Raw genomic sequence first — 27034 nt, 5'->3', positions numbered from 1 at the left:
AGTAATACGCCAAAATCTAGAAACAATTAAGCTCCACTTCTCCAAAAGCAACTTAAAGGGGAAGTTCACCCAAAAGTCTACTTTGTGTTATTTTTTGCAGCCACATAACGTTAGGCTTGTTTTGAAGACTTCCGGCGTCTGATGAAGATATTTAGGATGAAGATATTTAGGTGACATCTGAGAGATTTCCAGTGTCAGTTTTTGCCAAGGTCCAGTAAAGTACTAAAGACATTATTAAATTGGTCCATCCGCGCATAGTGGCTCAGTTAAATTTTTTGGAAGCGACGATAATCCTTTATGTGCGAAAAACAAACCAAAATACAGACTTTCATCGATATATTCTCCTCTGTGTATGGCACGCGTTCACGAGAGCACTTCTTCTTCGTCTTCTTGGACGAGAGCACTTTGACGCATTGCCAATTTAACAATGTCTTTAGTACTTTTCTGGACCTCTGCAAAAACCGACACCATGATGTCTATGAGGAGGCCTTGAAATCTCTCGAATGTCACCTAAATGTCTTCATTTGTGAAGACGCCGGACGTTCTCTAAACAAGTTTATGTGGGTGAGTAAAAAAATCACACAAAGTAGATTTTTGGACGAACTTCCCCTTTAAATAGAGCTTATTGTGTATAGAATAAAGCAGCTTTGAGGTTTATTACAAGTAAAAACACTTATACTTGTTAAGAACAACATTTTAATATCTTTATATAAAACCTATAACATTTTAACCGAAACACAAACTACTCAATATCACATTGGAATGGTAACATTGATTTTTAAAATTGAGGGTGAGGGTAGTTTCTGCAGGTTTTCACCTGATGCGTCAACCTGTGAGATTGATAATAACGCTAGACCACCACTGACGTGTTTTTTTTGTTTTAGGTCTGTTTCTGTAGGACCATTATCAGACCTCATCATCACCTCACGATGCTAGCCAAGATCGGACGGCGTTGGCGGTCTCCATAGTAACTCTACGTGCTGCAATGACGCCAGTCCGGCACAAGTCCGTGGTGGGCGTGGTTATACGGTTTCCCCGCCTTCCCTCCCCCGCTCGTCGTGGGCGGCCCCGTGTGGTTGGAAGAACGCAACACGACACCCAGATAGAGGAGGAGGAGGAGGAGGAGAAGGAAAGGAGGAGGAGGGAGGGGGCAGACGACAGAGAGAGAGAGAGAGAGAGAGTGGAAAAAGAAAAGTCCGTGGAAAGAGAGGGAGAAAAGTGGATGATATCCTTTTTCTCCTCATCTTGTGTTTTGATTTTGTGGGCAGCATCGCCATGTGTTTCAACGTGAAGGCTTCAATATGCAACTTCGCAGCGCACGTAGAGTAACAAGGAGTTCGGAACGGGCACGGCGCTTCTCTATCGGCACGACGCGTTCCGATATCTGACCGTAGCGACTCTGCCCGGCAACAACGAGCGTCTCCTCCACGTTGGGGAGGAAAAACAAAACCCGAAAAGTGCAAACAAACTGTGGGAGGACGAGTAAGGGGCTGGATCTTAGCGGGAGCGGAGGAGGAAAAGTTTACAGAGGAGTTTTGTGCGCGAGATCACCGAGAGGCTTATTTCATCTCTCTCTCACTTTCTCGCTCTATCTTCTTTCTCAGTTAGCACGACTGCTAGCGAAGCGGCTACACTCGCAAACATGAAGACCCCGGGCGATACGGGTAAGTTACCCTAAACAACGCAATCAGATGTTTAATCCAATTTCACGCCGTTTTAGCACAACTACCAGCCATTTAATGTGTAGTTTTGCGTAGTTTCGATGTGTGTGTGTGTGGCTTTGGATTAGTTTCGCAGTGTTTCATTTGTGTAAGCAGCCCGCTAATTTCTCCTCAGCCTAGCTAGCAACTTTAACTTTGCGTGTTTGTTTTTTCTCCAACTTGACGATTTTACTGTAACGTTACTTTGAAAAGTAAATAGTTAAATGTCATGAAGGTTAAAGTTCGGTTTCAATGACTGGAAAAGTTGAAAACGCGACAAAGCTAACTGACAACGTTTTCGCGTCACTCCGCCTCAAATTGTATAAAAGTAAGGTTGTTAGGCATGCTGTAATGTGTGACTGTCACCTTGTGTTTTTCAGTCCAGTCGAAAACTTAACACGTAGCGATTAAAAGCGAAATATGTTTGGAGCACACTTTGCACATTGAACTTTTTTTCTCGCGAGTTAAACAATCGGGGTCGGTTCTGGTGCGATAACCATCTTAATGGTTTTTACACTTCAACGCGGTAGGAGATGTTGTAATTGGACTTTAAAGTGTTTTATAGCCGGTTGTGTTGATCTACAACGGCATCCACCATTTGCGAGCAACTTTCAGCCATTTGGCCCTGAGAAAAATCGCATCCCATCACACAGCGCCTCTCTCTGTGTGCAGAAGGATTTTACACACCGACTTTCAAATTACACTTTCTGTGCTTCCTGTTGTGCATGTCGCTTGTGGTCGTATGTAGTACAGTCGTGTTTCCTAAAAGTCACAGGTGTCATAAATGTTTTATTTGGCCTCTCTGTGATGGAGACTCAACATGGGCAAAGTGAACCCCCCCCCACTTTTGCTTGTATTAAGATTTGCATGTCAAAATTTTGAATGTCTTAAAAGCCACATGTTAAAAACTAGTTGTGTTGCAAGAGAAATAATGCAGATTATTATTAATCTGCTGAATATTCATCGTGTTGTTTGGAAAATGAAGCAGGATCATGTCTCGGTCGGGTATCTGAGCTCCACCAACGCCAAAGCTGTGCTCTTATGCATGAAACCATTAGCTAATTCTTCCATGTGTCCTCCCCCTCATTGGTCTCCGGCTTATAAAGTAACCCTTCTTATGGTATGGTTGAAGTTTTCCATGTTGTGCATCGTGTCTGGGACGCGTGTGTGCGTAGGTGTGCAGAAGTAGAATTTTAAAGGAAGCTTACAAACTGTACTGTGAAGTTTTCATTCATCTGTTTTATTATGATAAATGCATCTTTCATTAAAGTGTCTGCATGCTTGTATTATGTGAGCGTATAATACGTACGGCAAACATAGCGTAGGTGTAATGAGTTTCTCCTTTGCCCAACCTTTTTGTTCGTGATTGGACAACACTTAAGTAAACAGACAGTGAAATGGGTTTCTGCTAGCGGAAATGAGTTGTAGGACAAATCCTAACACCATATCAAATTGTTCCTTTTAGGTGAAGTTAAACCCACCCACGTCACCTAGCAATTGTGTTAGAATTATGATTGATCTTCAACTTTTGAAAAGCTAGTTTGCCACCCAGTGTGAAGTATTTTACCCACTAATTTCCAGAAAGGAAGACTTAATCGTACATTATCAGCTTTTCCGCCAAACTGTATGACTTCTGCAGGACACAAAACAATCAAATTTGATGAATGTTGGTAACCAAAAAACATTGGCCCCTATTAACTTCACCAAGACATTAACACAAAGACATTTCTCAAAATATATTTCACAGAGGAAAGAGTCATATACAGCCTTTTAACAACACGAGGGTGAATAAACGCTGACAGAATTAAGAAATCGTTTTTTGGCCTTCACTTACAGTGATAATCCTGAGAATTGCATTGATGACATTCTATAAATATTCCTAAAAAACATTTTTTTCTTGTTGAGTAAAACATGGCTTTGACTTCTTAAAGTTTTCCAGTCTGGGTTAATGTAAAAAAAAAGACACATGGTTGCATTTGTTGCATCAGTTATTTGCACTTTGGCACTCTTATTTGGCCATCAACTCTTGCCCAGCTAAGCATGATTTCTCTCTCTCTTTTAGGCCAATAAGTGGCCTATTTTTGGCACTTTTTCCAATTGCGTTATTCGTAATATCAACAGTTTGCCACATGTGGGTCTCACATCTGGAAACGGGCAGTCTGTTGTCTGTTCCAGCATATGAAGGGACCCACATGGGCAATTATCCAGCATCTAAAGAGGGTGCTGGTTAGTGCCATTATTTTTTAAAGTAGGGTCGGGGTGGGCTGAGCGTTGGTCTTGTTGTGTAATTTCTACGTAGCTATGAAGGTATGATTCACTGATCTACTGGCAAGAAGTGCCATGCTTTTTTTTAAGATGGCTTGTTGCCTTTAGATGTTTTAGCATTATTTATTTCTCTCTCACTTAGCAAAAAGTAAATGAGATATGAGGCGGTTAACGCTGTACTAAATTTGTTCCAGACCCTAACAATGTAACGTTTGTAAATGCAGCATCTACTCAGATGCGTGCAAGAGACTTTATGGTCCAAGCTGCTTCAGAAGGTTCTTTGGTGTCATAGACGAACCCTTTGGTTCCATAAAGAACCTTTAAGATCTAAAGGACTTTTCTGTTTCACAAAAGGTTCTTTGTGGTGAAAAAAGGTTCTTCAGATTATAAAAAAGTAAGAAAGAGATGGTTCTTTAAATAAACTTTGACTAAATGGTACTTTTTGGAACCAAACATGATTCTTCTATGGAATCGCTGTGAAGAACCTTTCAAACACCTTCATTTTTAAGAGTGCATGTAGAATGGAGAGATCTTGTGTTTCTCTTATAAACCTAATGTGGATAATGTTGGCTTGCTTTTCAGGTTACCATGTCAGGCAGTTGGGGTTGCTTGCTTGGTATGGTTAGCACTAGAATCACTCAGGAGGCATGCGTGTGATTGGCTGATGTTGTATGTGGCACAGTGGATTGGCTGGGTTTCCTGGAAACACCTTATAGAATCACCATGAATAAGAGTATTTAAAAAATATTGTAATAAATCTAGCTACCCAGATGTAAGCTTTCTGTACATCTGTACACCTTTTGGCACAAATTGTACATTAAAAGGATATATGAGCTACTGTTCTTCCATTAGAACAAATGTCAAGAGCTAAAGTTAGAAACATTGTTCCTAAATTTACTGCTTGCAATAAATGCAATGATATATAGTAGAATATAATGAACACACATTGTCATTCCACATCCTGTTGAGTTTCTCCAAGGTGCTTTCCAGGATTCAGAGATGGATCCAATCACACTGACCCAAATAATATGGTTTGTGTTATACGTCTCTTCTTTTATCTTTAAAATGTTATTTCTCAAAGCAGGCCTTGCCTTCCTGTCTTTAGTCTCGGATCAATAGCTTTCCCTGCCTGCTTGATGTCTGAAGGCACGGTTCTTATCATAATACAGGGAAAGATCTTTTGATGAGCAATACCTTTTGTAACGGTGTTCTAAACACATGTAACATTCTCTCTCTTGCCTTCCAGGACAGTCTTTGTAGGCTTTGATAAAAGCGCAAGTTTTCACAATAGTTGTTTTGAGGTTCAGCTATGGTTCTTTGTTGTATCTTTTGCCACACCTTTCTTTAATCTGTATTACAAGACTCGGGTGCCTGTGTGTGTAATGCAGTGTCCACATGTTTTGTTTGTATCCCCTTGCCAACAGGCAGCTAACCGAAGCTTTAGCATGACCGGCTTCTAGAGTGTTGTGTCTAGTGGAGACCACGGTTTTGTGGGAACTCTGAGGTTTTGTCGAGACTGCGGCTGACAGTTTTCCCCCCGTGTGTGTTTGTCTGTGTGTGCGTGTGGCTTTGGCCGTCCTTTTGGTGTGTGTGTGTGGTCACGCTCGTGTAACAATTTGTGAGCTTGAATTGTGTATACTTTCCTTGATATTTTCAAGAGTGTTCGCCTTTGGAGTCGGTGCCCAGGCTTATGGTGAGGAAAGTTGTGAAGTGTTAAGGCCTCTAGAGTTTCTCGGCATTTTTGAAGATGGCTGAAACGTACGAACAGGGTGGACTTTTTTCCAGGGTTACCATGCTGGGAAAATTCATTTGTGTGTCAGTGTAAATGCCAATCTAGATTTTTACTTTCTTAAATGAGGTTCTCGGATTAACTCATTAATGAAGCAAAGCTAATTGATAAATTTTTTTAGGTGAACTATCCCTTTAATACTCACCTTTAAGTTGTTCCAAAACTGTATTACAATTCTAGGTGTTGTCAAACACATAAGAAGATATTTTGAAAAATGTGGGAAACTGAACAGTTCAGTGCCCCAGTACAGTTTGGTAACAAACATTCTTACATATTCAAGTGTTTAGCAGAACAACATCACTTACACAGGTTAATGATGACAGAATTGTCATTTTTGTATTTTATTCAAACATTTCTTTTAGATTTGAATAAATCTGTTTCTTTAAATGGCGTTAGTTCAACATTTACTGATTAATTCTTGAACGCTATGTTGGTCTCTGTTTTAGACTGTTTTCTGGTGAACAACATTCTTAAAAATATGTTTTGTGTTCTGTGGAAGAAAGAAAGTCATAAATGCTTGAATTGACAAGAGGGTGAGTATGATGGCTGAATTTTCATTTTTAGATTAACTATGCCTTTAAGGGTTCTTATAATGACATTTAATATGTTCTTTAGGAAGTTTGTAGATTCTATTTTTGTAACAACCAGTATCCCATTCTTGTAACTATAAATAAAAAAAATATTGTGACAGTATTGCCCTTTCCTCGTAATATGGTTGTAATGAAGACTACAAGTCACGGTTTTAAGTGGGTGTTTGTGTGTGTCTGTGTGTGTGTGTGTAATGCATAGGTTATTAGTGGGGCCCAGACCCCCCACATTCCACTTTAATGGCTGCTGTCTGTGTTGCATTACACACACACACACTGGCGTACGTTGAAGGAAGAGACGCACACACGTTCCTAATTCACACAGTTGTGCGCTCTCTCTGTCTTTTGAGCTGCCATCTTTGTGGTGACGCCACTTTGACTCGCTCCCACTTTTATTTTTATGCAGCCAATTTATTTTTGCAGGCAGATCCAGCATTACTGCAGCGAGTCTGCGATTTAACCGTGTGTGTGGGAGAGAAAGAGACATTGATTATGAACGAGACTACACCAAGGCCACGCTGGTTCGATCTCTAATTCTGATCTGAGTCACAGAGGTCTGCATGGAGGAGAGAGTGCTTTCAGAACCTGTCAGTGGATTTCATGTTCCGTGTAGGCAACCGAATCGGCGGTGGAAGTTTCAGCCACTTTTACAGAACAGTGGAAATTAGGTTATTAAAATACGAAATTATTTGAGAACCAAACTTTTTCAGTGGCATCCCGACGTCTCGTGGCGCACCGGTGATTTCCAGACCTTCAAATTGTGCGGTTTAAAGTAGAACGACCTAAAGTCACGCTGGCCTCGGTGGGACATTTAGCCTAATTCTTACTCCGCTCAGAGCCGGTGGCTGTGACTGACATGTGGCTGCGCATAGTTTGAGGAGGCCTGATGTCTGTGCGCTAATGGAAAGCTTGTAAATGAAGGCCCATTAGCAGCGAGGCACAGGATTGGCGAGGTTTTTCTGCTCCGCAGTGTTGGCCCGGGGTGGGAGTGAAAACAGGGAGCGACCGTGGAGATGGCGTTCTAACCCCACAGCTGGATCCGCGGTGTGTGCCGTCAGTGACTGCGTGTGTTTTGTGCGAGCATGTGCGTTTGCCTTTGGAGGTAAATGAAAGTGAAGCCAGAGTGTAGAGACCTAACCACAACACAGAACTTTAAAAGAGCCAATCTGTTGACTTCTTCTCTGCCCCACACTACCACCTCTTTTTCCACTCCATCACGCTCTCTGCGCTCTGATCTCTTTTGTGATCTTAGTTGCTCAGTCTTTATTCCATTTTATTTTGACTCTCCTTCCATTTGGGTGGTAAGATGAATGCATGAATTCACTCATTGTGGAACTCTTCAAATTAGTATATAGGAAACTATGCAATATTGCGCTCCGATTTGTAGGTGGAAAGGTGAAATTAAAGTCAACGTAAAATCAAAATGGACAAGTTTGCTGTGCATGAACGATCTTTGCACAGTGTTCCAAAGAGAAAAGAAATGTGAGCCATATGCTTTTGCCTTTGGGTTAATTTTTCCCACTTTTTCTCGTAATAATATATTTGCCACACATCACAGGAGTAAAATTGGTTGCAAATGGCATTTCATGTTGACTTTTAAGGTGAGACAGAAGTTGTAGTCATTGCCTGCTGTGGTTGGTCGTTAAATGAGGGGGTCGAACACGCTACACGTTGCCTCCAGGGTCCCCATGGAGATATTCAGACACCTAGTCTCCTGTCTGCCACACTCTCACACTCGTTCGCTTTTCTTTAGACATTCCACAATACATACACGCATACAATCTCAAGAATCACCTGGGGCCCAGATGACTGTCTCCCGGCCAGCCCTTGGGTTTAATGGTGCTTTCTTGCTGTTGATGTGGACCAATCATTGCTCTCAGCAGGGTGCCAGGGTTTGTAATCACACAATCACATTGACGTTTCACGTTATCAGACGTTGCATCATTGACAAAGCACGAGCTAAGCAGGGGAGGAGTCCACTTCAACAACAGCACCGCCCATTTCTTCAAATGCACCACTGATTGGCAACAGGCTTAAATGAAGCTGTTATGACAACTATTCATCGTATCTTTGAGTCAACATTACACAGTTTAAATAATTTTGCATATCAGTTGAGGACTCTACCCCATCCCCCATCAACAGGTAGCTTTTATAAAGGGGACGTCCACTATAGACATCTTCAAACATGCCGCAACAAGTATCTCTGTTTTGTTAAGTTATCTTATGGAGGTTGTAAGATTCAGAATGGTCTTAAATCCTTTTTTGAATTGCAGGGCTCACTGTTTTTCTCTGTCAGAATCTTGCATGGTTTTCTTCAAGCATAGGTACGGCATTGGTTCCAAGTTGCAGCCACATTGAAATGCCAATAATAGAACAATTCTCTCCAACGTTTTGACAAAGAAAAATGGCACTCCGAGCCCACAGATGGGAGGGACACTACAAAATTTAGTAAGCCATCTTACTTGGAGACAGTGAATAGACGTACACCATGTTTATTGCTTAGCAAAGTCAGTTTGGCTGCCTTGCGCATCCACAAGCCTATTGCTTTTTTTGGCCAATCTAGAGAAGAGTTCTCCCGGCCGGTGCTGCCCAACCCAGTATAATCTGGCATCGGTAGGGCGATGGCAGTTAAAATTAGCTACTCTGAATGATCTTAAAACGCTGAGCTCGATTGTAGCCAGATTCAACCTGGCTGACTTCCACCTGCCCTCGCACACCACGAGGGTGAGGCTGACTTTAGTTTCTCTGAAGTTATAAGCGTGTCTTCCACACAATATGGTTTGTTGAGCATCTAAGATTTGGGCCAAAATTGCCAAAGTTTTTGCAACTCCTAATAAAATGCGCCCATTTAGAGGCAGCATTAAACAAGGTTGACCTTTGTGACATAGACTTCTTATCAGTTTTTAGGTGCCTACTCTGAAAGCACTATCTGCAACCGGAAAAATCAAGCAGATATGTGCCGGTTTTCTTTGATCTCTGGAAGACTCTCTGTCCATGACTAAGTGTGAACAGAAGTGGGGGAAGGAAAAGAAATCGGTTAAAAGTTCATGTAGAGGTGGCTCCCAGCAGGAGATAAAGTAAGGATAAAAGCTTTGCTGTGATAAGATATAAGTAATCCACGTCTCGCTGATAAAACGTAATGCCACTATCAACCGTGCAACCTCGGCGGTTCTAATGACTTTTGCTCGGCTGACTGTGCGAAGGCCACTGGAGTGTGTGATTTAACACTCAGATGAAGAGAACATGATGGCTGGAAGACTCTTAAGATTGAATCTCGGTGTTTCCACATCGCCAGTGAATTATAAAGTTTGCCGTTTTCTGACCCTTCTAAGGTAATGTTTGGGCACTAGTAAATCATGTTCTCTATGTCTCGTATTGGAGGAATTCAAAATTAACATTCCCGTTGAAGTAAAATGTGGGTGTGATTCATTCTTTGGCCCCCGCTGAGTAACCTGTAGGCCTACTCATGTTGAACTCTTTAGAGAGCGTGTCGAGTATCTTATGCGTAAAATGAAATGCAGACCATTAATCAATTGAAACCACCAAGGTGCCACTCAAACTACTGTGCTCATAGTGGTTCTTGACTTTTTTGACTACAACAATATTTGCATACCTCCCCCACTTAAAGTTTCTACCCAATAAAATATTCTGGAGTTTGGCATAACTAGAATTGTTTAAGCTTATTTTAGTTACGAGCTAGAGTAGAGGTTTGTATTAGTTGTTGTTTTATATGAAGAGAACAAATTCATCAGTCAAATGCATGCCCAGAGTATACGGTTCATTGTGTTAAAGGGATAGTTCACCCCAAGATGAAAATTCGGTCATCATTTACTCATCCTCATGTCATTTCAAACCTGTATGACTTTTTCTTCTGCAGAACACAAAGGAAGATATTTAGAAAAATGTTGGTAGTACATGCATAAAGCGGTATTCAATGTTTAGTACTAGCTTTTAACCCTTTTTAACTGGATGTGTCTTCGCCGAGTGGTATTCATTTTACCATAACGCAGCAACCTTTTGTGCTATCAAAACAAATCTCCTAAAAGTAGACAAACTGTGCTTTTTTTAATATGGTATATTATGGTATATTATGGTAATATCTTGCATTCTGTCGACCAATCTGTGCTGTTTTCGTGGAGAGCGGCAGGGGGCCAATATGAACGGGTAGTTACGGAGCTGCTGTTTTCGTGGAGCGCTCTAAAAAAATTAGCAAACAAAACATGGCAAAGAGGAGATACACAACAGAAGAGGCGATTGGGATGATTTTTGACAATGAAATGTGTGATGTGCGGCTGTGCTTGCAATTAAACAGCAACTGCTTCAGACACCACCACATTTGAGTGAATAGTGCAAATAAATACTTCCGGAGAACTGGGGTAAAAAAGGCACATGAGTGACACTAAAAATACTTTTATGCATGTACTACAGTATATTTTTCAAGTGTGAAGTACTAGATTCTTTCGTTCTTTAGTTTTTTGAGAATTTCTAATTAGACAAAAATTACAAACTTACAACACACTCATGGTCAATGACATTGCACATGATGATGGCACATTGTGTGAGGATTTGACAGTCAAAAAAACTAAATGTGTGAAAACAAGCTATTTTTGTTTCAGGGTATAAAACGAAATGATCACAATTTATTTTTTGTCTGGAGAAATAAAATCATCTCAAAGTAAAACATACAGTTGAGCTGATAATGAGTTTGGCTTCTATATATATATATATTTTTAGTGCAAAATGCATGTTTTTTGTCATGTGTTTTTAGGAGTTTTGTGTGCCACATGAGATAAAAGATCTAGGCTACAGTTTGCCATGGTTTTTGGTGACGCACACAAGTGAGAGCGCGATCAGTTCAGGAGACCTGCACAGGCCTGTTGGTAAGGATCGTTTGGCAGGCAGCCGTTGCAGGCTGCTCCTCATGCTCGGCAGTCCTCACATAGCAGGAAAATTGGCCCAGAAATGCGCCCTGCCTGACCATTTATGGTTGATTTAATCATATCCCTACGAGGAACTCCCCTGTGACGCGTCTGGTTTCTGTCTGGGCAGAGTTGGCCGTCGCACCGTGGCGTCCCGGACATCTGGAGCTCTGTCTCCACCGCCTTGTGCCGGTAACTGGAGTTTTGGTCTCGCTGGTGTTGACATGAAGATTGTAGACGTGAAAATAACAGCTACTAGATGTTTAGCTTACAAAGCCACAGCTGTGAAAGTATTAGACATAGCTAATGGCTTCTCCTTGGCGACGGCGTTTGGGACACAAGGCGTTCTTCAGTCTCTGCTTGGGTGGGAAATAACCCTCAAGGTTTAAGATGGGTGGCAAAATGACCTGGAGGTTTACGTAGTGTACAGCATAATGTATGTGCTACAAGCATAATCAAACACTTGATCCCTTGTGCCCTCACTTCTCTCATATTTGGGTTTGTGTTCCCAAAACACCTGCCTAAGTGTGCACTATCAAGCACTTCAGATCAAGGAGACAGATTGCCGTATTGTGACTGTAGCATAGACTGTTGGCACTGGTTATGGGATAGTGGAGTCTACCCTTGTGGGAAGAAAAAAGAAACTATGTCGAACTTGAATGCGTATTCGTACAGTTTTTATCATTTATAAATGAATTATGTTAAAAAGTGGCCTTTTGTATTGCTTCTAATTTAAAGCATTTTTGCATTGCATTGCATTTTATTTTTGTAGAAATTGGTTATTGAGCAAAAACATAAAAATCATGGTTCAATGCTTGCCTTATTATTATGAGCATATTAAGCTATAAGTGCGATTTTCTTTGGGGAAATTAGCTTCAACCCTTGTAGAGTAAAGTAACCTGCAGTTATTTCAAACAGAGTCGGCAATATAGTGTCAAAAGCTTCGAGAGTGTAATAATGCAATTCATAGATTTAAATTGGCAACTGTAAATCTGAAATTAATACCCACAGCACACAGAGCTTTACAAAACTAAACTCACCTGAAACACGTCCTTCATCATTTATAAAATTGTGTCTTGTTATTTCGTCTGTCATGTTTTACCCTGTCAACCCTGGCTAAACTCTTTATTGTAGATATGTGGCACTCTGTATAAACCTGTTGCTGATGCCAGTTCTGTCACCGCTTTTCAATGTCGTCTGTACGCTGTCATGCGTTTTGAGCGGTGGCCCTGACGGAAATAGCCTACTGTGATCAGTCAACCTTGGATTATTTACAGTAACAGTGATAACAATGACTGTCACAATCGCCAGATGCAGCCAAGTATTATTGTTCAGGTAAATGAACGAGTTGAATGACATCGTCAACAAATGCATTCTTAAACCAAGCAGTGTTTGACTTGCAACCACAACTTTATTATTTTAAATGCTGTAGCGGACGCCGTTTATTTGGTGGCTTTGAATTGCATGATGGTATTGAAATGATACTGGCGGTGTTGCTGGTTAACGGATGCTGTCAGAAAGTGTTTGCACTAATGCTTTAATGTATTAACGCAACAAGTTCAACTATCAAATTAATTTGGGAAGCGTGCTCAATGTTTTTTAGCGATTGCCCAATTCAGTCTATTATTTATTAAAGCATTTAGGAGGAATGTTTAGTTCGTACATCATTAGTCTAACACTCACTGTCTGTTTTTCTAGTCTCCGCCGTATGTCAAAGTAACTCACACCGTTGCCCTGACCCTTCTCTGGGTAACCAGAGATTGACTAGCGGTGTATCGGTGTGTCGGCACACCTTCTCCAGTTTGCACTGCACTGGGAGCTCTGTGAGGTCAGCTCAGATGGATCCCAAAAGCTTTTATTGGCTCCTAAGGTTGATGAGATGAGGAGAAGGGATGCTGCCTGTTAGGGGCAATGACCCTGAACCTTTTTCCTCAGGGTTGAAAGAGAGCGGCACGGCCGGTGGTGTTGTGGGCAGACACGCATACAAAACTGTGTTATGTAAGTCTGCATGGCATCATGTGAGGTCTGCAGGCTGGCACTGTACTCCAACAGATGACTGCCTGACTCTTTGAACCACTCCTCTCAACTTGAGTGTTTTTTTTCTTTTTGATACACTCACTCTCTTCACATCCCTTTCTGTTTTTCTCTGCTTTTTGCTTTGTTGTTATGTACCTATAAACATAATCCTTTGACTTTTTCCGGCTTCTCATCGTATTTTCAGAGAAAACATCATTGTGAAAGGCATTTATAATTAGGAGCTTGAAATCTATCCTAGCCATAAAAATGACGAAAATAGGTTGTGTTTTTTGCTCAAAATGAAAGATATGATAGATTTCAAGATATAGTTACTGTTTTGTTTCAATGTATGATTAGATTAGATTAGATTCAACTTTATTGTCATTACACATATACAAGTACAGTGTAACGAAATGTTGTTTAGGTCTAACCAGAAGTGCAGTTAGCAAGTGCAGGATATACTAATATACAATGTATTGAAGTAAAACATTTAGATATCAACCTGTATGGCCATTAAGCCTACTTATTTACTTATATAAATATATATTAATATTTATGAGGACTTGTTTTTTATATGTGTGTGTGTGTGTGTGTGTGTGTGTGTGTATATATATATATATATATATATATATATATATATATATATATATATATATATATATAATTTGTGGTTCCTGTGCTTTTTAATGCAAATACTATAATTAAACTATGCGTACTGTAGTAAACATATTTTCATAAGGGGTTTTATTGAGATATCAGCAGATCACAGAAAACTTCTGAAAATATGCACACAGGAATTGAAATCTCAAGTATCCGATTCCTTTAGTTTCCGATCCGATTCCTAGCCTTTTGATACTGATTCCAATTTGGATTTGATTTTCGATTCCCAACCCTACATATTAGTTATTTTTATATTGTGCTGTTATGTTAAAGGACCATACGTCATATGATTATTTATTTTGATCGAGCATTTTAACAACACAAATAAAAAATCCAGATATTCCTAAGAGAACATTAGAAACATAACTGGGTTTATTTTTCGTCAGCGATGTTTTCATTTGCGCTTAACAGCACTGACTCATTCCGCACCGCTCTGATCGACTCAACAAAGGGGTGAACGCACGCAGATGGACGTCAGAGAGTCCGCATTGAATGGTTGTAAGGTTTTTGGCCATTCTCGAAGGAAGAGTGACACTTTTCTGTCAATTTTAAGCTGTACATTGTGGCAGACTAGGTGCCCGTGCTATGTATTTCTTGTCTTGCATGTATTCACACTGGCACACACTATTACCTCTTTTTCCCTGTCGCCACCATCATTAGTAGATGGAGAACGACCTTTTCCTCTGCCTAAATATAGAGCCCACAAAGAATAGGAGGAAGGGAGGGAAGTGGGGGGAGAGATGGAGAGAATAGAGGGAGAAACAGAACGAATGAGCGTGGGGCCCTAAACATTTCTGAGCCTTTAAATACAGACCAGAGATGCAGGGGATGGCTTTTGTTTTCTTTTTTGTACTTGCGTCATAGCGTCACCATAAAAAAGAGCTCGCAAACAGAGACGGCGGCAATAGGTGCTGATTTTAGATGCTTTGCAGAAACGTGCATATAACTATACTATGCATTCTGGCATTTTTTAAAGCAAAGTAAAATCCCCAAAATAAAAACAAGTGCAATGCATTGAGTAAATAATGAGTAAATTCATTTTTGGGCGAAGCCGTCTTCCCCATTTCTCATATGGATCGTTCGTCCACGTAACATTTAGTCAGATGTTTGTCAGCTGGTTTGTTTATTCGCGTTAGGACAGTTTGTACAGGTGGTATCATGTAAGTGTTATGTCATATTGTTTTTGTGTGTATATGTGTAAAGAGCCTTGTCAAGCGAGGGGTTTGTCGGGCGGTCTCCTGACTCCATACCCATTAGTGACAGTAACCGTCAGAGAGACGGCAGTCCCAGCAGAACCTACAGACACCGGGGACGTGCCTGTTATAGCTGTTATTGCGCTTTGATTGAACATGTTTGTGTGTATTTGCTAAGTTGCCTTGTGAGCTTGTGGTCTTTCGTGAAAAAAGTGTTATGGCACATTGGTTTGAAAGAACTGCAACATGGTTTCTTGTTAAGTTATTCCTCTGCTCTCCCTGGGGTCTTATGTTTAGACTCGGTCTGTGATGTTCTTCATCTACCTGTTGCCAGTTGCTGTAAGTAACTCAAATATTAAATGTAATAGTAAATCATTCAAAGTAAGGATATCCACAACATTTTACTTACAGAAATTATTTCAAATATAGCTTGAAAAGTATGTTTTAATCTAGTTCACCTGGCAGAAAAGAGGTCCTTTACATGTCCCAAGCATCATTTATGTTTTCATTAAAAACTAAAAACTTAACACCTCTAGTACTGTCTACCTGATTCAAAAGTTTTACGGACTTCATAGCTTTATTTGAAAGAAAAGGAAAGATAGGATGGATAATCATGTAGGGTGTGAGAGACGGGAAAAAGAGTCTGAAGGACCACCCGTGCCACCCCAAAACGCTTTTGTACAACATGTCAGAATTCCGCCAACTAGTCTTTATTTCGTCTTTAGTTTTTCTACATAATGCCTCCACATACTTTTTAAATCATACTTAAGCGTACCCCGTTCGATTGTATTAATTGATTTAATTGAGTTCCGTTTGTTCTGAACGTATCCATATTTTTAGAGCTTAAGTGTCTTGTTGCTAGGAGATGGCGTGGGAGCCAGAAATGAGCGAGAAATAGGTACGAGAGCTGAGGGAAAAGAAGCACTTCTTGTGAAAGCTGAATGACAAACACTCACGCATACGGCGTGAGTCAACTGTGACGCGCACGCGGTGGGAAGCTTTGTTTCTGTGTGCCCACTCTTCTCTGTGGAGGTCTGGTCCCTGAATCGCTCGACTTGTCACGTATGATCTGTTTTGTGTGACATTTTTCCTTAAAGTAGGCATGAATTGTGTGAATTGGTTCGTGTTTCTGTAGAGAACACTGAAGCTTTTAGAAGTCGTGTTCCTTATAACTTGAAATCGGATTTGTAGCTATGTGGATTTTGCAAAACACATTATGGCTAGATTTATCTTTGTGGTGATTCATGTTGCATGTAAATTTCACCTTAAAGTTATTCTGTCCCAAACAGGTAGGCAAACAATGTATTCATTGGGTCAGGTCAGTTGAACATTTTCAAGATCTATCAAAGCATCTCAGTCACGAGTCAAGCCTCATTGCCGACTGCTCAGCAGTTGTCACGGACAGTTAGTACCAGCCCACGGTGTCCAAGTCATCCTTCCACCCCCCTGCGCAGCGTGGGTCTCTGCAGCACATGTGTGCGGTTGGCTGTGGCGGTACTGCCGAGCTGTTCCGCGTAAGCTGCCTATCACGGCGATCGGCTTTATTAGCAGCCAAGCTCTAAACAGTCTTAAAGGGGCATTCCACTGAGCAAAACAACACATTTTGTTCCAAGACTATCTCTCTCGTTCTCTTTTGTTTGGAAGTGTGGGAATAATGTAGTGTTATTTTCGGTCGTTTACACATGACATGGTGCTCTAGGAGATACGATCTTGGTTTAAGATAGCTTATTGTTTTGTGGTTTGATTTTGTTTTTCATTTCCTAATAGGATGTTGTGTCATGTCTAATTTAAGGGCAACAGAAATGGACGAAGTCAAACAATGTCGTCTTTTTCTCAAATCTTCTGGCAAATATTTATAGATATACCTTTGATTTGTTTGACATTATTGCCCATTTGAAAAGCGTTTCACGGTCATATCTCATGTTGACTCAGCATTGTGCATGGATTCGTAATAGGTCTGTCACTTAATATCTTGTGTAACCGTCTGTCCATGTGAATATCCATCTGCCGGTACCAAAGCACAAACTGTTTCAATAATAAGACGAAGACCCATAAAGTCACGACTCTGTTTTTGTCTCTGGTCCAACAGCCTCTTGCTTTTCTTCTGAAGTATTGAGTCTAAAACTAGCATACGTGTGTTTTCTCTGTTTTGACTATTTTTCCAAGGATACTGATGTGAAACTCTTAAGTAGTCACTATGACATTCATACCGTACCTACAGTTCATGTTGTAGACAATTTTTTATCAGACTAATTAAATACATTAGCATACATCACAGTCATTTTAATGCCCTTTTTATTTGGCCGTTAAGTTTCTCTGCCAGTAGGTCAGTTTCTCAGCCCCTCCTTGAGTTAAGAGCGTCTCTGATGTTTAAACCTCAATTACGTCTGGGTGGTATGACGGAATATGCCGTTACGCGTAATAAAATGTCAACCTTGAGTGATTTTCTATTCCGTGTATTCCGCCGAATGTAAATAAGTAGGAGTGGTTAACTCTGCGCTCTGCAAGTTGTGCGTTATGATGAAATAAAACGTGAATTAATTCACCCGTAACAAATTCAAAAATGTATTATTATTTTTACCTTCTTTCAGTCTGTAGTTTCGTGATCCGCTCCAGTCCGCCACGTTCTCTCTGCAGTGCTCGTGCAGGGGTGCAGGGATCTGCGCATGCATATGTATTTCAGTATATCATATACATATTTGTTTATATTTATATTCTGGCTATATCATAATAAATCGGATTATCAGAACTTAATTTGATATCTTTAGTACATTTTCATAACTTGCCTACATTTTGACTATGGTGAGCATTTAAATGAACTGTAATAAATTAAATTAAGGAAAATGGGGTTTAAGATATATAATTATAATAGGAAATTGTTACCGAGAACTTTTTATAGTTATCGTGAAATAAAATTACCAGATTTTCGGTCATTCCGCCCACCCCTAACCTCAATATTAAAAGTGTTGATGGAGTAGGGCAAATTGACTCAAATCCGTCTTTGTGGTCCATACAGTTAATTTCAGATAACGGGTGCAAAACTCTGACGATTCATTAATTAATTTACTCTTGTCACTCAAAAATGCTCACTCAGGATCCTGTGTTTCTTTTGTTGAAATCAGCTTTATTAAGATCTCTTGAAGTTCTGCAAGTTTCGTTGGCTTGAAGTCTCTTAACAGAAAGAAGTAATGGCCCCCATATTGATCTAGAAAAAATATGAAGTTTACTATCATCTCAACCGTTACAGACCATTGTCATGACTAGAGTGCACTGAAAGATTAGAAAGTCACAGGTGACAAAGTGTTTTTCTGTGTCTGACCTGTAGGGTTTGCCTTCCCAGACTGGGCCTATAAGCCGGAGTCGAGCCCTGGGTCCAGACAGATCCAGCTGTGGCACTTCATCCTGGAGCTGTTGCGAAAAGAGGAGTACCACGATGTCATCGCCTGGCAGGGAGATTACGGCGAGTTTGTCATCAAAGACCCGGACGAGGTGGCACGACTGTGGGGCGCCCGCAAGTGCAAGCCGCAGATGAATTATGACAAGCTCAGCCGAGCACTCAGGTACAGACTAAACCAAATAAAACCTGTAAATAACTGCATACATGCGTGTACGCTGTCATTTTGCTGATGCATAGAAAGATTGGCATATATCCCTAGATAAAGTAGCTACTACTGAGGGAGCATTTATTTAAATCCGATGCGACAATCCCATTAGAACATGCCATGTGTCCTGTCACGTCCGGTGTAGAGGTGTATATAATTCTGTATACCTCTCACACCTGTGTCCAATGTTTTCCCCTATTTTTCCATCCTCAGATGTCACAATCTGGCCAGTCATCCGTTTGTCGACCTATAATTCTCATTCAGCTCTTTAGGCTGGTTACCACGGCAACGTGCAGATGCACACTTAAACCTGCTGTTACTGTCTTCACCATCCCAGAATAATCAAGCCCACTTAGCCTTCATCATCCATCTCTTACAGCAACAGTGTGCGCTCCGCTCTTCCGAGAACTTAATTTTTCAGAGATGGCCATATGAAGGGAGGAAGGGGGAACAGAAGTGAAGCAAGACAGTGTCACTTCTGAGAAACAGAGAGACCTCACATCGGTTCTGTACATGTGGGAAAAACATGTTTTCTTAATTACCTCAACACCACACATACACACTTTGCCTTCTCATATTTTAAGGACACATTCAAAAATGTCAAAATAAACAGATTGCCTTGTAATGATCGGGCAAAAGCATTGCCTGTTAACCTGATACCACTTGTGTGTCATGATAAGACAGACTGCAGCTTCCATGATAGATGATGTCCACAATAAAAGCTGAGAGAAAGTACACAGGGTCATTCGGGTCAAGACACAGAAGGTCGTTTGGATCAGCCATTTTACGAAGTGGCCTACGTTCCTTTTGTATGTGAATGCCTTTGTAGCACACATGGTCAAACACAGGCACGCTTAAGAGTTCTTTGTGTTCTTTTGAAGTGAGATCAAATGCACTTCAAAGACTGATGTGTTGTGTTCATGTGAATATACTCTTTCTTTTCCCGATTGTTTTGGCATGTGCAGCAGCTCTGGGTCTGTAAACAGTATGCGGTTATTGAAATATTTTGCGGCCGTTTAACACATCATAGCGTATCTAAAAGATTTCTTTGCGCACACATGCGCTCTCCATACACTCAATGCCATAACAATTAATGGCAAATTGCTTGTCTGAATTAGATGCCACAAAAACCTGCTGGATTCACAAATCTTAAACCATCAAAGGGCTTTTTTACAGTGAAACTGATTGACTGAATCCTTTTCATCATCATGTATGGAAGAATTTAATAAACTGTTCAATAATCAAATTGGTAGTTACTTAAAACTTTATATCAGGTGAAACTTGCAAATTGCTCTTTATAATTTAAGGGTTTTGCATTACAAACTTAATTTTTCTGCCTATGTTTTATGCAATGTCAAGTGCAAAGATGTTATATTACTCATTGGCCTTCAACACAATGACTCTAATATGGCATTCAAAAATGTTCATAATTGTGTAACCATGCCAACACTGTTTCTGCAGATACTACTACAACAAAAGAATCTTGCACAAAACCAAAGGGAAAAGATTCACCTACAAGTTCAACTTCAACAAGCTTGTGCTGGTCAACTACCCATTCATTGACATGGGCTCTGCAGGTGAAGTCCCCTCTCCCTTTCTTTCTGGCCTTTCAAGAACCAGCTACTTGATTTGATACGTTTATTGAAACATAATGTTCTTGCTTCACCGTTTCTGTAGGTTCTGGCGTTCCACAAAGTGCTCCACCTGTCCCCTCTGGCGTCAGTACTCATTTCCGTTTTCCTCCATCCACCCCGTCTGATGTCCTCTCTCCCAGCGAGGAACTGCGCAGTCCTGGTGTCTTTAGTGCTGTGGCTCGACGTATGGCTCGCGGCTCGGTCTCCGACTGCAGCGATGGAACCTCCACCAACTCCGAGCTCGAGGAAACTGGCATGGCTCCTGGAGACGACCGCCAGTCTGATCGCACCTTCAGAAACCTCCTCCACCCGCGTTTGTCCCATGATTCCTTGTTCCGTGTCTATGGTGCACCGCCCAACCCATCCGGGATGCCCAGAAGCGGGCACCACGCACCCCCACATCGGGTGCACCCTGAATCCCTGTCCCCCTTCCCAGTGTCCCCTCTCCCAGGCCCCGGAGGCTTGCTGGGATCTGCTCTTTCCCCAGCTCTGTCTATGACCCCAGGCTCTCACATGGCCTACTCACCCTCCCCATCTCTGTCACCAATGCTGGGCTCCCACTTCTCATTCAATCCGGAAGATATGAAGCGCTACCTGCAAGCTCACACTCAGAGTGTCTACAACTACCACCTGAGTCCCCGTGCCTTCTTTCATTACCCCAACATCATCGTCCCACAGCCCCAGCGTCCAGACAAGGGTCTTGGAGGCCCAGCAGGTGTTGGTCCACATCTTTCAAGTCACCCTCTGCATCACCAGCCTGAGGAGCATAATCTATCTCCATTCAAGTTTAAACTACAGCCACCGCCATTGGGTCGCAAACAGAGAGATGGGCCAAATCATACTGGAGCAGGGCTTCCAAATCCTGGAGGTGCGGCTGCTTCCTTTTCATACAGCGGTGAGCTTGGTTCTGTTTCTGGGCAAGGGTCAAACTCTGCCTTATCTGCAATGATGACTAACAGCGCAAACCTGGCCGGGCCACCGAAGATCAAGGTGAGATTTTTCATGATCTTGAACAGAGAGCAGTTTACATCCAAGCAAGCATGACTATATTGATTTATTTTTGCTCATTTAGAATCTAGCATTGTGAGTAAAAAGAAAGTTGAATAATAACAGTTGTGCCTATATCTTTCCTTTGGTTTTTCCACTTTAGGTGGAGCCTATGTCAGACATGGAGTCCGAGGAAGAAGTCGAAGTCACCGACATCAGCGAAGAGGAGAATGAAGATGACGATTGTGATGTATTTTCCCCACCTCACCCCAACGGTGTCCTGCTCCCTCCGAGCCACGATCGTATGACCGACGATGATGATCTCGACGAAGATGTTTTCAAGACTCCCGCTGCCCCTACCTCAGTGGTTGGTCCGACACTCTTGGGTTTTAAAGCAGAACCCAGGGAGCTGAACCTGTGCCAGGGTGCTCCAATCAGCCCCGGGGGTACACGCTGTATCCCTCTGAAGCTGCGTTTTAAACGCCGCTGGAGCGAAGACCAACGGATGGAGGCGGAAGCCGAAGAGGCTGAGGACAAGAAGAGCAGGGCTGAGGGTGAGGAGCCTCCCCAAGAGGCCGAGCCTATACTGGGGGAGATTAATGGAGACAGGGAAAGTCCTGAAAGTCTGGCTGCGCCCCTAGGGACAGGCAAGAGAAGGGTGAGCTCGGAGCTACAGCGAGCGACAGCACAGCTATCTTTAGAAAACAACGTTTGCTGAAGAGATGTGCTCAGACACAAATGAACCCTCTTGAAGGGCTGAAGGCGACATTTGCTCTATACATTCGAATCGCCTGTAGAAGTTTCACATAGACTCATCAACTTAGAAGACCATCAGTCTCGGTAATCACAGGTTAATTTAAGTGTTGCGACACTAAGAATCCCTAATACTGACATAGTATGAATTTTAAGTAACTGGGCCCCTTCCCCAAGTTTAGCCAGAGCTCCTCCTTTAAATAACTCCATCCTTCCTGTTGCTTTGTAGACTTACACCACCTGAACTGTCTCACTCAAGCCTGGATACTCTCTCAAATACTCAATGCCTTCAAAACAAACTCAAGATATTACAGAAGTGCCTAAAGTAGACATTGATGCACCCCTGTAGTACAGGCAGTGATGTGGTAAGGTCATGAATTGTTCTCCTATCAAAGTGTTTTTCTCCTTGTCATTCATGCCCGTGGAATTCAAGGTCACGGGGTCAGGGGCCAGTGGACATTCTCTGCTTAAAACAGAGACTCTGTGATTGTGAAAAATGAGGGAGGATGTGAACCAACCCTTTCAAACTCAATCGAAGTTCTCAAATTTTGCAGTAACGGATGCTTGTCTTGAGGTCATGCGTTTTTTTATCGCCCACCGAGATTCACATCCCTATCCAGACATTTCCACAACCAACTTGCCTTTTACCGTCAAACCAAGACCGTCAATTCATCACTGCCTTTAGAGTCACCAGCAAAACGCTGCTTTCCCTGCCGCGGTGTCCAAAAATGGCTCAGACACTACGTACTCCTGCTTTTCAGTGAGCTTGGCCTCAGCAGATGGGACCACTTGACAACATCTTAACGTATCTTACACGTGTATATACATTGAGGATTAGTTTTATATGTGCAAGTCCATTTTCATGACCACCAGCTGGAATGCAAATTATGGATTGTGTATGACTAGTCCTGTTATTTATTTCATTTTTTTATAAGCGGTGTAACCCCTGTGAGAAGGTAGGAGGCATCATATAAGTGCAGGTGATTTTGAAGCTACAAGTCGTCATGGTTTGAGGGGCGTAAATCTCAGGCGTACCTCATCATACACCGTTCTGCTATTAAACAGCTTTTATTTTAAATAGGAAGACATCAAATGAACAAAATAATGGTGCCTTTTTATGTACAAACAGAAGACTGACTTGCCCAATGCTTTTAAATGGGTTGCTTATATTGATGCATACAAGCTCAAACAGACAGAAGAGGCCTTGGAAAAATTTCCTCAGATTCTGCTATTATGCCTTATTTAGTTTTATACCTTAAAAGAAAATATTTCATTAGAGTCCATATATTCTCTCACTTTATTGCGATAGTCGTATATATTTGATAAAGAAATTGCAGGTTTTGATGAGAGTTATATTTCTGGAAGTAAATCTATATCAAAAGTTTCGTTTTAGGGCCCTACAATGCTTTAAGGTGAACAAAAAGTGTTTTGCGCGAAGCTAAATCGACCAATCATAGTGAACCTCGTCCTCGCCGTTATAAGGTCTACATATAGTTTAACTTTGTGCATATTTGCATTCTTTGTCCATTTCCCTACAGTGTTTTAGTTGTAGAGGATCACTATTTGGCTCAACTCTCAAACAAGAGTACCCCGACGTCGTTTACGGCCAGCACCGTTTGTAGCAAAATGCAGGGATGTCTTAGTCACGATCACTACTTCAAGAAAGGGAATCTCACTTTAGTAAACTGGCAGATCTAGAAAGTGGACACATGCTTAGCCCTCATCTGAAGTGGAAACAGAAAGACCTGACACACTCAGTTTGTTTTGGTTTAGTTTGCTCTTTTTGGATTTTGTTCTTCTGTTTGGCGGCCTTAAACCGGTTCAGTATCTGTATTTCAACTGACAGCTGCCTTATTCATATTTGTTAGATATATTTTATCAGTCTCAATTTTTTTTTCAATATTAACAGTGCTGTTTTATTATATATATTTTTGGTTATATTACCATTTATCGTTTTTAATGTTGATATTATTGCTGGTATTTTTTTGTTTGTATCCCTTGGCTGAATTTTAGCCTTTTGAGATGAACATTTTAACAAAGCGCTGCCCTTTACCATGATATAAGTGCTCACCGCATCGCTCTGGCTTTGTACTAATGCTGGTTTTGTTTGTAATTACAAAAACCAGGTAAAGGGGGAGGGATGATATTATTGCAGAATTTGTATTTTAATATGTTCTTTTTTTGTTAAATGTACATATATATATTTTCCATTTTGGGGGATGATGTATGAATAAGACGATTATTTCTTTGTGTTCATGGTCTCTCTCAAGCTTTTCTTCTTTCCATCTTTATCTCTCAACAGTTATGTAATACTTGTAAAGAGAGACGAAACTTGATATCACGAGGAACCATGTATACTTTCTAGTTTCCCATGTGGTTTCTTTTGCTCTTGTAATTAAAACTGTAATCAGGGTTCATTAAAACAGGTTAAAGCGGATCCTGGTGTGTAGTCTGAACTGATTTGCATCTGTCCGTGTTTTGTCTCTGTTTAACTGTATTTGCAGCGTGGAATACGTTTTAAACCTTTGCTCTTAATATTTCTGCATTTTCACTACGTTATAATGGTCCTCTGGTACAATGCTAATTCAATATAGGTTTTGTCATCTAGTACCATCACTTTACCATAGTTCCACCGTCGAAGCCACTCCAGTGGCACTATGCAGTCATGGTAAATGACATGTACTATGATTTACATGGTCCTTAATACTACTTTAGTATGTGTCCTAAAATCATTCATACTAATTATTGTCGTTTTTGTAAGGCATCATGCAAAAAAAACATGCATGCACCATGTTAACTGTCAAACCCTGCTAAAAACAATAGAAAATGTATTTTAAAAGAATATAATCCCATTATAATTATTAAATCAAAGGAAACTATAATGGTGTCTACTGGTATGATGGATTCTATTCTATGGGACGTTAGCTGGCAGATGAGAAGCAGTAGAACAACATTAAATCGTATTGAAATGATTTCCAAAATATACCACAAAAAGTAATTTTGTAATGGTTTTAGTGGAAAAGCTAATAGTTCGTAATGGTTGGAAACCTTTATCGTTTTTATGATGTTTTTTATTTTTAGTGTGGAAATTTCCTTCAGTTAAATAGCCTACGTTTCAGTTGAAGTTTAAACTGCTGTTATTTAGGCCTAAATTGTGAAGTGCTTGTCATAACATTGGTTTAATAACCATTCAGGTAGCAACCTTTTGGTAGTATTTGACACTGTTATGTAGTCCTATCTACATCTACTTTGCTTAAATGTAAAGAAAAGAAAGAGCAGAAAACAGAAAGGACTTTAATATCAGATACCAGTTAGACATAAACCAACATACAAAATGTAAAGCCAGTATTTGCTTTTCCATCTGACTGGAAAACACATCACATGAAGACCTTTTACACTAATATTTCTAAACCAACTGAAGAGGCCATTGCAAATATTTGTGGGTTGATTTGAAACGACAGTCATTTGTGTACAGAAATAGTTTTATACTCGTCTAATTTACTACAGACATTCAGATCTCCTTTTTGTTACTATACTTGTGAAAGGTTGAACTTTTACCTCCTAATGTTTAGCAACGCATCATTTCATTTCTGATGAGACAGCGCCACCTGCTGCCACAACACCGACACAGTCGCATCTCTTGTGTCGATGTTCTGGTATGTTGAAATGTCATTTTTCAATATTTTCTATTACAGTTTAAACCACAGAAACAACTGTATTTATACTGTTTATATGCTAATGTACCCAAAGAGTCGTTTAATGGTTGTTTATTTGCACAATAGATAGCGGTTATTTTTTCATTATACTTTTTATTGTGTATTAAGTTTGAAATAATAGTTTTCTAAATTATTTACACTGAAATAAATGTTATTTTGTGTACTGTACGCTTTGGTAAATGTAGTAAATCTATTGTTCATACATAACATTTGCATAATGTGTACAGTAAATACTGTGCTGCAGAAATTGTAAGAGCAGTATAGTGTTAAGACTGCCATACTTACTATGTTTTACTTAGTAATAGAGCTTCTATGGTATCACATGTCCTGCCACAAATTGACCTTCAGACACGTGTTGTATCGATTAAAATGGGAATTTCATTTATTTTTACGATAACAATTCCCTTTTGTTATTGAAATGCAAAATCTTTTTGAAATTTAGAATACATTGCCAACTGTGAAGAATTTTACAGTGATTTTAAGTGTAGGTAGGTTGGAAAGTCAACATTCACACTCTCAAGTTAAGTACAACTATTATAAGTATTAATTGTTTTCGATGGCAGAATTTTTTGTTCGTTACACTTATAAAAGTAACCAAAATGTAGCACAGTGATGTCATGGTGTTCTCTGAAGGACCTTGGAGAAGATCAATGTAATACAATTAATAATACCAGTACATTTTTTAAAGGGCTTTTAAATTCTCCTTGCTTGGCCTACTTCCTTGTCAAAGCCTTTCTATGCATCCCATGTCTCTCCTCACCCTGCAATAGTCAAATATCTTACAGGAATTCATGAAGGAACTGAAGGAGGGCTGGTCACACACCCTTTGATTGACAAGGAGGCCTGGACTCTTCCTGGGAGGGCTCATTGACCGGTTAAGGTTAAGGGTAGGTCAAAGGTTAAGTTTTGATAGAAAATAGGCCTCCTACATTCTGGTTGTAACAAAGGACTAATTCATTTGTTTCTTTATTTTTGTTCTATATTGTGTTTGTGTCTTCAACTTTAGGTTTGATTGAAATTGACCACTTTATACTTTCTCTTTAACTTAATCTAAATAGAAAGAAGATTCCATTAAATATCCTATAGGTTGTGTAGCTTAGTCATCTGATGTTAAAAGTATCCAGTACTTATGAAATTAAGTGATTACATTAAGAGAACGTACCCACAATCCCTTTGTTGTGGCTCATTCCAGTTTGTTTTTGCATCATCAAGG

The 27034-nt window shown here is 40.5% G+C and overlaps 1 protein-coding gene across 2 annotated transcripts; it reads left to right on the top strand.

The window, feature by feature from the left end:
• The first annotated feature begins 1108 nt into the window (after window positions 1-1108).
• On the top strand, window positions 1109-24541 carry erf (Ets2 repressor factor). Of its 2 annotated transcripts, none has more exons than XM_079485180.1 (5): window positions 1109-1664; window positions 18470-18689; window positions 20193-20308; window positions 20409-21355; window positions 21516-24541. In XM_079485180.1, exons 1-5 carry the CDS (start codon window positions 1643-1645, stop codon window positions 22068-22070), a joined length of 1860 nt encoding a protein of 619 aa, XP_079341306.1. In that variant the 5' UTR covers window positions 1109-1642; the 3' UTR covers window positions 22071-24541. The 2 variants fall into 2 exon arrangements, with proteins under 2 accessions (XP_079341306.1, XP_079341305.1); XM_079485179.1 differs by having other exon boundaries at window positions 18455-18689.
• The last annotated feature ends 2493 nt before the right edge of the window (window positions 24542-27034 follow it).

Source organism: Barbatula barbatula (genome assembly GCF_947034865.1).
Source record: "Barbatula barbatula genome assembly, chromosome: 21".
NCBI classification, from domain to species: domain Eukaryota; kingdom Metazoa; phylum Chordata; class Actinopteri; order Cypriniformes; family Nemacheilidae; genus Barbatula; species Barbatula barbatula.
The sequence above is the reverse complement of the archived record's forward strand: the minus strand, read 5'-3'. Positions and strand labels throughout refer to the sequence as shown.